Source organism: Oncorhynchus mykiss, chromosome 7 (genome assembly GCF_013265735.2).
Source record: "Oncorhynchus mykiss isolate Arlee chromosome 7, USDA_OmykA_1.1, whole genome shotgun sequence".
Taxonomy (NCBI): Eukaryota; Metazoa; Chordata; class Actinopteri; order Salmoniformes; family Salmonidae; genus Oncorhynchus; species Oncorhynchus mykiss.
In genome coordinates, this window is record NC_048571.1 from 39,675,164 (window position 1) to 39,687,593 (window position 12,430).

General features: G+C 40.5%; 1 protein-coding gene across 1 annotated transcript in view; it reads left to right on the forward strand.

Moving 5' to 3' along the window:
- Nucleotides 1–12,430, forward strand: part of LOC110527736 (metabotropic glutamate receptor 4) — a 340,536-nt gene that overhangs the window by 241,975 nt on the left and 86,131 nt on the right. The window contains exon 4 of the mRNA XM_021609206.2: nucleotides 11,741–11,876. Coding sequence (XP_021464881.1) covers nucleotides 11,741–11,876 — 136 coding nt within the window. The remainder of the gene's footprint in view (nucleotides 1–11,740; nucleotides 11,877–12,430) is intronic.

Genomic DNA, 12,430 nt, shown 5'->3' on the forward strand with positions numbered 1-12,430 from the left:
ATGTGCATACTTCCCCAATAGGTAGTAGGCTTGATCACCAACAATGACGAGACAGTCTATCGGGAGGAGGTGAGGGCACTTGGAGTGTGGTGTCAGGAAAACAACCTCTAACTCAAAGTCAACCAAACAAAACAAAGGAGATGATTGTGGACTTCAGGAAATAGCAAAGAGAGAGCACACCCCTATCACATCGACGGGACAGCAGTGGAGAAGGGGCAAAGTTTTAAGTTCCTTGGCGAACACATCACGGACAAACTGAAATGGTCCACCCGGTCTGGTCAGCATGTTAGATAGATAAACAATGGAATTGCACTTTCTCATTGCAGTACACTTATGACAAGTATAGCTGTGTGAAATACACATAGCTTTTTGTAAAATGCGCACAGAGGCTCCAAGATTTGTACCCAGCACTTAATTTCAAGACATTCAAATGAAATAAGCATTTAGAGGACCCAGCCAGAGTAATGTTTTCTTCTAACCACATACCAGTAAATGCATCCCCCCCAAAAAATTCAAAACTAAGACCAACACATCCATAAAGAAAACATTGCTCTATTATATTCCAGCATAAAACTATTTATGTATGACTTCAGTCGTCAGGCGCCCCAATTGTTCCATTCCAGCTCTTCTCACAGTGTTTTTATGCAGTCTTTTTATGCAAATCTCTTCTGTTTGATTAGAACTTGTACCTTTCTACGTAATAAATGGGTAGACTGTTGTGGGCCTATTTGTTGTGGGCCTATTCAGCCCATTTCTGTGCATTGGTGAATTCAGTTTGCTTGGGGGCCTGGCAACGTAAGGGCTTGTATTTTCCCCCTCTGAAGCCACTCTGCTTCCCGAGCAACGGGTCTCCCTAATATTGAGAAATTCTGCTTGTGGCATGTCAGTTATAAGGGTTAAAGAGTCTGGAATAAATGTGCGATTCATACAGTAGCTGGGGGTACGGCATTTTCTTCGGTTAAGAGGTTCTCCGTTGCAACTGCATTTTCCTTCCTGCTCAACTGAAAGCCTTCTCATTAGAAGTCCATAAACAGTAATAATTGTGAATTGTTAAACAAACATGAGGGACAGTTAGGTTGTGTAACATGTACGCTGGGAGTTGGGAAGCAAGTACAGGGAGTGAATAACTGAATAAAGAAATGGAACATGATCCAAAACAAGAAACAGGAAAAGTACAGACATGAAACCGAAACAGAGTCAATAACGCCTAGGGAAAGAACCAAAGGGAGTGAGAGATGTAGGGAAGCTAATCAGGAAGGTGACTCTGATGAGGCGCTGGTGCGCGTAACGATGGTGACAGGTATGCGTAATAATAAGCAGACTGGCGAACTCGAGCGCCGGAGAATACATGACCTAATTGACCTCGGATCATTTGAATAATGAGTAATGCCTTTCCCTGCATCAAACAAGCTGTCTGCTATCAACCTTATTCCAAACCTGAATCATAATAAATTATACTTTACAGATTTTTTTTCTAGATACTGTATGTCTAGAGAGAAAACAGTAAATAGAGAACAAACAGCTGAATTAATCAAAAACGACTTCCTTTGAAATGTTAATACAATATTATACCATAGGAAAACTAAAAGCACACGCCGTCCAAAGGTAGAAGAAGAACATGTTTATTGTATTATTTTGGTTCTGACCATACGTTTCATTGGCACAGCAAGGCCCAGTACTTCCTGACTACTTGCAGACACCTTATCATTCTGGATGACCCCGTATCCACAGTGACATATACGGAGGCAGAGGAGTGACTTACCAGATTTCTAGGATCCCGCTGTCAGGCAGTCAGTCTCCTCTGCCTTTTAAATAACACCAGTAGAAAGAAATGACAGGTCAAACATAGGCTGTCCAGATTTAACTGGCATGGGTTGTCCTATTCACACACATAATTATCAGGTATCAAGTAAGACCCAAGTGCAGACTGTGTAAAGTACAGTTGATGTTGGAAGTTTACATACACTTAGGTTGGAGTCATTAAAACTTATTTTTCAACCTCTCCACAAATTTCTTGTTTACAAACTATAGTTTTGGCAAGTCAGTTAGGACATCTACAAGTAATTTTTCCAACAATTGTTTACAGACAGATTATTTCACTTATAATTCGCTGTATCACAATTCCAGTGGGTCATAAACTAAACTAACTGTGCCTTTAAACAGCTTAGAAAATTCCAGCAAATGATGTAATGGCTTCAGAAGCTTCTAATAGGCTAATTGACATAATTTGAGTCAATTGGAGGTGTACCTGTGAATGTATTTCAAGGCCTACTTTCAAACTCAGTGCGTCTTTCCTTGACATCATGGGAAAATCAAAAGACAACAGCCAAGACCTCAGAAAAAAATGTGTAGACCTCCACAAGTCTGGTTCATCCTTGGGAGCAATTTCCAAACGCCTGAAGGTACCATGTTCATCTGTATAAACAATAGTACGGAAGTATAAACACCGTGGGACCACACAGCCGTCATACCGCTCAGGAAGGAGAAGCGTTCTGTCTCCTAGAGATGAACGTACTTTGGTGCGAAAAGTGCAAATCAATCCCAGAAAAACAGCAAAGAACCTTGTGAAGATGCTGGAGGAAACAGGTACAAAAGTATCTATATTCACAGTAAAAAGAGTATTATATCGACCTGAAAGGCCGCTCAGCAAGGAAGAAACCATTGCTCCAAAACCACCATAAAAAAAGCCAGACTACGGTTTGCAACTGCACATGGGAACAAAGATCGTTCTTTTTGGGGAAATGTCCTCTGGTCTGATGAAAGAAAAATAGGAGAGTATAAACATTTTGCCACAACTTTGTAAGTGTGCTTGAGGACATTGTCCATTTGGAAGACCCATTTGCGACCAAGCTTTAACTTCCAAACTGATGTCTTAAGATGTTACTTCAAAATATCTACATAATCTATTTTGTGAAGTGCACCAGTCCCTCTTGCAGCAAAGCACCCCCATAACATGATGCCGCCACCCCCGTGCTTCACGGTTGGGATGGTGTTCTTCGGTTTGCAAGCATACCCCTTTTTCCTCCAAACATAACAATGGTCAATATTGCCAAACAGTTCTATTTTTGTTTCATCAAACCAGAGGATATTTCTCCAAAAAGTACAATCTTTGTCCCCATCTGCAGTTGCAAACCATAGTCTGTTTTTTTTATGGCGGTTTTGGAGCAGTGGCTTCTTCCTTGCTGAGCGGGCTTTCAGGTTATGTCAATATAGGACTCGTTTTACTGTGGATATCGATACTTTTGTATCGGTTTCCTACAGCATCTTTACAGGGTCCTTTGCTGTAGTTCTGGGATTGATTTGCACTTTTCGCACAAACGTACATTATTTTCTAGGAGACAGAACGCATCTCCTTCCTGAGCGGTATGATGGCTGCGAGGTCCCATGGTTTTTATACTTGCGTTCTATTGTTTGTACAAATGAACTTGGTACTTTCAGGCATTTGGAAATTGCTCCCAATGATGAACCAGACTTGTGGAGGTCTACAACATTTTTTCTGAGGTCTCGGCTGATTTCTTTTAATTTTCCCATGATGTCAAGAAAAGAGGCACTGAGTTTGAAGGTAAGCCTTGAAATACATCCACAGTTACACCTCCAATTGACACAAATTATGTAAATTACCCTAACAGAAGCTTTTAAAGCCTTGACATCATTTTCTGAAATTTTCCAAGCTGTTTAAAGGCACAGTCAACTTAGTGTATGTAAACTTCTGGCCCATTGGAATTGTGATACAGTGAATTATAAGTGAAATAATCCATCTGTAAACAACTGTTGGAAAAATTACTTATGTCATGCACAAAGTAGATGTCGTAACAGACTTGCCAAAACTAAAGTTTGTTAACAGCTGATGTAAGAAGGCTATATAAATACATTTGATTTGATTTAGCAAGAAATTTGTGGAGTGGTTGAAAAACAAGTTTTAATGACTCCAACCTAAGTGTATGTAAACTTCCGACAGTATGTCTGGCGCATACCCAACACCTCTCATCACCCCGGGAACACCATCACAGTGAAGCAAGGTGGTGGCAGCATCATGCTGTGGGGATGTTTTTCATTGGCAGGGACTGCGACACTTGTGCAGAACTGAAGGAATGATGGATGACGCTAACAGTGAAATTCTTGAGGGAAACCTTTTTCAGTCTTCCAGAGATTTGAGACTGAGACGGAGGTTCACTTTCCAAATGACCCTAAGCATACTGCTAAAGCAACACTCAAGTGTTTAAAGGGGAAACATTTAAATGTCTTTGAATGGCCTAGTCAAAGCCCAGACCTCATTCCAATTGAGAATCTGTGGTATGACTTAAAGATTGCTGTACACCAGTGGAACCCATCCAACTTGAAGGAGCTGGAGCAGTTTTGCCTTGAAGAATGGGCAAAAATCCCAGTGGCTAGATGTGCCAAGCTTATAGAGACATACCCCAAGAGACTTGCATTTGTAATTGCAGCAAAAGGTGGCTCTACAAAATATTGATTTTGGGGGGGGGGGGGGGGGGGGGGGGGGGGGTGGTGAATAGTTATGCACGCTCAAGGTTTCAGTTTTTTGTTGTATTTGTTATTTGTTTCACAATAAAACATATTTTGCATCTTCAAAGAGGTAGGCATGTTGTGTAAATCAAATGATACAAATCCCCCCCAAAAAATCAATTTTAATTCCAGCTTGTAAGGCAACAAAATAGGAAAAATACGACGGGGGGTGAATACTTTCGCAAGCCACTGTACATCCCGTGGCTATGATTCAAACTGTTCAGGAGTGTGCTTAACAAGTCACATAATAAGTTGCATGGACTCACTCTGTGTGCAATAATAGTGTTTAACATGATTTTTGAATGACTGACTCATATCTGTACCACACACATACAAATAACTGAAAGGTCCCGTAGTCGAGCAGTACATTTCAAACACAGATTCAACCACAAAGAGGTTTTCCAATGCCTTGCAAAGAAGGGCACCTATTGGTAGATGGGTAAAAAATGTAAAAAGCAGACATTGAATATCCCTTTGAGCTTGGTGAAGTTATTAATTACACTTTGGATGGTGTATGAATACACCCAGTCATTACAAAGATACAAGCACCCTTCCTAACTCAGTTGCCCGAGAGGAAGGAAACAGCTTAGGGATTTCACCATGATACCAATGGTGAATTTAAAATGGTTACAGAGTTGAATGGCTGTGATAGGAGAAAACTGAAAATGGATCAACAACATGGTAGTTAATCCACAATACAAACAGCGAAAAGAGTCGGCCCAAGAATTGAACCCTGTGGCACCCCCATAGAGACTGCCAGAGGTCCAGACAACAGGTCCTGGAGGTGCTCTTATTCTCCATGGACTTTAGTGTCCCAAATTTGTGTAGACCTCCACAAGTCTGGTTCATCCTTGGGAGCAATTTCCAAACGCCTGAAGGTACCATGTTCATCTGTATAAACAATAGTACGGAAGTATAAACACCGTGGGACCACACAGCCGTCATACCGCTCAGGAAGGAGAAGCGTTCTGTCTCCTAGAGATGAACGTACTTTGGTGCGAAAAGTGCAAATCAATCCCAGAAAAACAGCAAAGAACCTTGTGAAGATGCTGGAGGAAACAGGTACAAAAGTATCTATATTCACAGTAAAAAGAGTATTATATCGACCTGAAAGGCCGCTCAGCAAGGAAGAAACCATTGCTCCAAAACCACCATAAAAAAAGCCAGACTACGGTTTGCAACTGCACATGGGAACAAAGATCGTTCTTTTTGGGGAAATGTCCTCTGGTCTGATGAAAGAAAAATAGAACTGTTTGGCCATAATGACCATTATTATGTTCGGAGGGAAAAGGGGGAAGCTTGCAAGCCGAAGAACACCATCCCAACCGTGAAGCACAGGGGTGGCAGCATCGTGTTGTGGGGGTGCTTTGGGTACTTTGCTGTAGGAGGGACTGGTGCACTTTACAAAATAGATGGCATCATGAGGGAGGAAAAATGTTGATATATCGAAGCAACATCTCAAGACATCAGTAAGGAGCTTGGTCTAATTGGGTCTTCCAAATGTGCAATGACCCCAAGTATACTTACAAAGTTGTGGCAAAATGGCTTAAGGACAACAAACTCAAGGTATTGGAGTGGCCATCACAAAGCCCTGACCTCAATCCTATAGAAAATGTGTGGGCAGAACTGAAAAAAAACGTGTGCGAGCAAGGAGGCCTACAGACCTGACTCAGTTACACCAGCTCTGTCAGGAGGAATAGGTCAAAATTCACCCAACTTATTGTGGGAAACTTGTGGAAGGCCACCCGAAACGTTTGACTTGAGTTAAACAATTTAAAGGCAATGCTTACAAATACTAATTAAGTATGCAAACTTCTGACCCACTGGGAATGTGATGAAAGAAAGAAATGCAGGACAAATGATTCTCTCTACTACTATTCTGACATTTCACATTCTTAAAATGAAGTGGTGATCCCGACTGACTTAAGACAAGGAATTTTTACTAGGACTAAATGTCAGGAATTGTGAAAAACTGAGTTTAAATGTATTTGGCTAAGGTGTATGTAAACTTCTGACTTCAACTGTAAATCTTTATTGTAACGGGCAAGCAAATGACAAGTCAAGGCAGGCAGTGTTTGATAATCCAGAGTAGGCGCAAAGGTTCAGGGACAGGCAGTGGTCAGGCGGGCCAGTGCAGGGTCAGGACAGGCAAGGGTCATAAACCAGGAGGATGAGAAAAAGAGAGGCTGGGAAAAGATAGGCGTTGACAAAACAAACGCTGGTAAGCTTGACAAACAAGACGAGCTGACACAGACAGACAGAAAACCCAAGTATAAATACAGAGAGGATAAGTGGGGAAGATGGGCGACATCTGGAGGGGGTGGAGACAAGCACAAGGACAGGGGATTCAGATCAGGGCGTGACACATAATACCGTTTTTAAATGACTCAATCCCCTAAATGCTTGGCTCTCAATCTACAGAACAAACAAGCATACCTGGCAGTTCCTGAGACATGTTTACGCACGAAGAAAACACCTTGACTTGAGCTCAACAAGCAAACATTGTATTGCGATGCATCAATGACCTCGGTTTCCACATGGTCCGTGAATGTAGTCAAAGAGAGCTGTGCTTGATACATAGTCAGTTATATGTGAGTTGTGTTTTGCTCTAAACATGCAGCTAGTTTTCTACTACCTTAGTTTTATATCAAGCCTGATGTGAGACTGAAGAAAATGGCAGATTTACAAATCGGCTTGTCTGTAAATTATTCAAAATATGGCAGACATTGTCTATGTACTTTACACTGTTAAAAAAAAGGGTGCTATCTGGAACCTAAAAGGGTACTTTCGCAGTCCCCATAGGATAACCCTTTTGGGTTCCAGGTATAAACCTGGTATAAACCTATAAACCTATAAACCAAAAAGGGTTGTCGTATGGGTACAGCCGAAGAATCCTTTTGGAACCCTATTTTCTGAAAGTGTACTAATACGGCAATAAATATAATCATACAACAAAAGATTTGAAGAATTCCCAGCTCTCCCATTCTAAAGGCTTGTTGTGCACATAGATTGCATAATACTGCACAGGGGACAGGCAGTCTGCCAAGGCAGCTCTGCCTTGTTGAAGTTTGATTGAGGTCAGGAGGAAGTCAACTGTTTTGCTTGAAACCTCTGCCACCCAACTCAGCTTGGTCCCCTTATGCAGGAGATTTTCTCAGTCTGTCAGGTTTGGGCCACTTCCTTAGTGGTGTGCACAGAGTTCAAAGGCTCTGCTCAGTTTAATTTATGGTTCAGAGTAACCTTTCAGGTACAGTTGTCTATGTGAAATACAGTACGCTACCCTAGTGTGTAAAGTAACATCATAATTTTACTCGAGGCCACACTAATCTGTGAATGTATTGTAATGTCGCATTGAAATTGTAAAATTGTATTAACTGCCTTAATTTTGCTGGTACCCAGGAAGACTAGCTGCTGCTAACGAGGATCCATAATAAATACAAATATAAATAATATGCTCTTAATCACAAACATCAATATAGGAGTGCAAGTGGTTCAATTGGCAATTAGTGGTGCACCTAATCCAATGCAGATCCCAAGCATTTTTAAACCACCATGACACGCAGCATATATCTATTGCTATGATATTATGCTAATGACTATGTCAAATTGAAGGAAGAGATTCAAGGGCATCTGCCGCTATGTCCAAAAAATATAGTTAACTGGTAATTTGTTTTTTTTTGCCGGGGGGGGGGGGGGGGGGCTAATTGTTTAAATGAAATGAACAGACATATATTTTGCTAATAATTTTTTGTGAAATTAAGCACATTCATTTACTACTGTGTCAAAACAATATTGTTAAATACTGTATAGTACAGGAGAAACATTTATTCAGTCAGAGCGTTGAGGTTGAGTTACTGGAGTGTGTGCTATCAACACACTGACTTAATGGTGACTTGTGGAGTGAGCTAAACATTGCTTGAGGGGAGAACACAATGGCATGATGCATGGTCCGGTTCTAAAGTGACTCAAGAGGATCAAGTAGACAAAATGCTATGAATGACCACACAACCAAAAAGGCAACAACCATGAGAAAATACTTGATCAAATGTACCAGTCCACCCACCCAAAAGGTGAGAATTTAGAATGTTTAATCCCTCTGTGAAGCTGCACAGGCTAAATGGGGGTTATATTGAGCTATATGGAATTGTTTTAAAGAAGGTCATACCAAGGATAATTCAGCTATTTGATTTTAAATTGTAATAAATATTCTAAATTATTTGATGAAAAAATGTAGCCCATATAAATGCATTGAATAAAATATTCACTACATGGAACAACAGATAGTTGCCCCCCCCCATTTTGGGCACTAAACAATCTCCCTATACACATTACTTCAATAAAAAAGATTCAGCTGGTACAGGGGGACGTTCAGACGAGCCTTTTGAGGAAAACAACTGACTTACCTTTTCACAGTGTGTATCCCAAACTGTCTGGGCACAACAGACAGAAGATGGCGGATCGACTGTACCGACTTCAGACAAGTCTCAAATTGAAGAACACCATCGTGTTTGTGGGAGTCTTATCTTTCCATAGAGGGGTCATAATAGTTTTTTAGGCCAAACCGTTCTGATGCTATAGAACATTTTCTGAGAAGACTGATTTTCGGGATGTCTCATGGTCTGACAATCACAGATCTAGCTCTGTCACCTTTCATCGCAGATATGGAAGTGCAACATCGGCGGTTGCGGTGGATTGAGATGCATCCAAAGCAAAAAATATCTGTAGCTTAAACTGACAGATTTTTATGGGGGCCACGGAAATCGACTCTAGTTATATCCTCTACAGGATCATTGGTCCCCCGCGGGACGATTGAGCTAACGTAAGCTAATGCAATCAGCATGAGGTTGTCAGTAACAAGAACATTTCCCAGGACATAGACATATCTGATATTGGCAGAAAGCTTAAATTCTTGTTAATCTAACTGCACTGTCCAATTTACAGTAGCTATTACGGTGAAGGAATACCATGCTATTGTTTGAGGAGAGTGCACAGTTCTGAACTTGAAAATGTTTTAATAAACCAATTAAGCACATTTGGGCAGTACAACAGCTTGAACTGAAATGCAATGGTTCATTGGATCAGTCTAAAACATTGCACATACACTGATTCCATCTAGTGGGCAAAATCTAAGTTGCGCCTGGGCTGGAATAATACATTATGGCCTTTCTCTTGCATTTCAAATATGATGGCACAATGCTTTTTTACCAAAAACGCATGTTTTTTTCTTTGCATTATCTTTTACCAGGTCTAATGTGTTATATTCTCCTACATTCATTTCACATTTCCACAAAGTTTCCCTTCAAATGGTATCAATAATATGCACATCCTTGCTTCAGGTCGTGAGCTACAGGAAGTTAGATTTGAGTATGTCATTTTAGGTGAAAATTGAAAAAAAGGGGCAGATAAAAATATCAGAGAAAATGTTCAGCTGCCCCTTTAAGGGCAGGAGTTTACCATGGTTTACCAATGGGGCCACTCGAGTCCTGTCACTTGTGTGTGAGATTTGAGATCTGACTAGGGTGTCTCTTTGCTATCAGTTGAAGCAGCAGACTCAAACTAACGTTGAAAAACAACCAAGCTTGTGAACTGAACAATGTAAATAGCCAAGAAACATGAGGACAAAGTCTCACTTTGTAGACTTTAAAGTAAATTTGACCAACTTTATGTCTGTGCGCAGCGCCTCCAAAAATGTATCTATCAGCACATCACTCAATGAGCTCAGCTGCTCTGCCAGGCAGTGTTGCGGGATATAGGATTAGTATTTATTTGTGCAATTAACAGCTTTGAAACAAAACAGGAGAAATACTTTGAAAACAGCAACTACAGCATTTTTCTAACTCTAATGTGCTTATACTTGACTTTTGACTATTTTTATTTGCAAATGTAATGCTCGCACTGTAGAGCTCTGTAAATTGACCACCCACTAACATGGCTAGTGAAAAAGATATTCTTACCCACCAAGGTTGGTGGCACCTTAATTGGGGAGGACGGGCTCGTGTCAATGGCTGGAGCAGAATGAGTGGAATGGTATCAAATACTGTACATCAAACATGTGTTTGATGCCATTTCATTTGCTCCGTTCTAGCCATTATAATGAGCTGTCCTCCCCTCAGCAGTCTCTGATTTCAAACAGTCTCTGTTCTCCTCGCAGTTTAAGTGTCTGGATGAAAGTTATCCTTGGTAAGGACATGTTCAAAATGAACGTGGTTCAAGTGATGTCCGCTGCATTAGGTTTTGTGTCTACCCCCAACTGGGAAGTTACATAAGAGTCGCAGCAGGTGGATTTAAAGGTAATTATTAAAGAGGTAAACTGCAGTTCAAAGAACCCCAAAGAGCACCCCACCACTGTTTTTGTAAACAACTGAGGGATGGGGCTGGTGAAATATAACCACTCTCAAATGTATAGACAGAGCAATGTATGGAAGGACTGACCATTCATGAGATCAAAATTATAGTTTTAACCATCTTTTGATTCCAATCTCTTTCAAAAATCAGGTGGAAAAGGTAACTCAAATAAAAAAATTCAAACTAGCTCATTTCTGACACAGAATTGTTTGACTACAGGGGCAACAAAACTGCTTCCCATGTACAGAATTGTTTGACTACAGAGGCAGCAAAAGAGCTTCCCATGTCTGGAACAACAGATTTCTACTTTGTCAGCTCAGGGATTCGATCCAGCAACCTTTTGGTTACTGGTCCAATGCTTTAACCACTAGGCTACATGCCACCCCCATGTTGTTCTGTGTTTGCTTATTGTCTGCATTGTCATTTTCTGAGTTTTTAATAACCTGCCCAGGGGACTGCAGTCGAAGATTTGTTGCCTGGCTAAATCCTGCACTTTTACTGAAATGTTTATTAATGTGCACTGTCCTTGTCAAAATAAACTTAAAGGCTATACAGTGTTTGGATTTTGTTGCTTCTGATAGGTTTTAGATATTTGAACTAAGCTCATGAGGCATTTAAAAGTTATTCTTTAAGAAGTAATGGCTATATGTCATTAATTTAAAAGTCCATGGTTGTTGCAAATGCAGATTGCCCCCTTAAGAGTGAAGCCAAAGGATTCATGCTCAGTCACAAACCTCAGAGCAGAATGTTGTTGAGAGCTCTGCTCTTATTGGTGATCTACTGATAGCTCAAGTTGAGCATCTGTAAAATGTGAAAACCTTGACTTAAACTGCCACTCAACTACTGTGTGTTTCCTCTGTCTCTGTTGTAGGAGGTGTGTGTATCTCTCAGTCGGTCAAGATTCCTCGGGAGCCAAAGCCTGGAGAGTTTGGAAAGGTCATCCGCCGACTAAGAGAAAACCCAAACGCAAGGGTGGTCATCATTTTCGCCAATGAGGATGATATTAGGTAAGGGTATTTATCATAGCATTGACATGCTGAATATGAAATATACTAAAATAATAATCTTAAGAAACATGCATGGAATATTATTAATTAAAGGGAGAAGAGTCAATCGGCAGAAAGAAAAAGCTTGACATTTAAATTATGCACATTAGAATTACTTTAAAATGTTATTGGTCAAGCGCTATCATAATTATCCCTTTTAGGCTCTATCGGTAACTCATGTTAATATGTGACTTACCACCTGGATTCGGTCTTATGTATTAAAATCAGAATTCGTTTTTTTGCATTGGATAAAAGTAGAGACTCTGAGCTACAAAATGGTATACCATAAACCACATTTTTGAGGAACAATGGGAAAACAATTATGCTTTAAATGTTGATACTCTTGTCTACTCACTTTTGAAAAAAGGGCCTTTGAATGTTCTGGTATCGACTAGAGCTCTCCTTTGTCTACACCCATTCAGCATTGTTCACACCCTCTTAATTAAGCCAGCCCCACCCATCTCTTTAATGATTCACCTGAGGTGATGTGCTAAAGACTACAAGTGGTAGTAGCC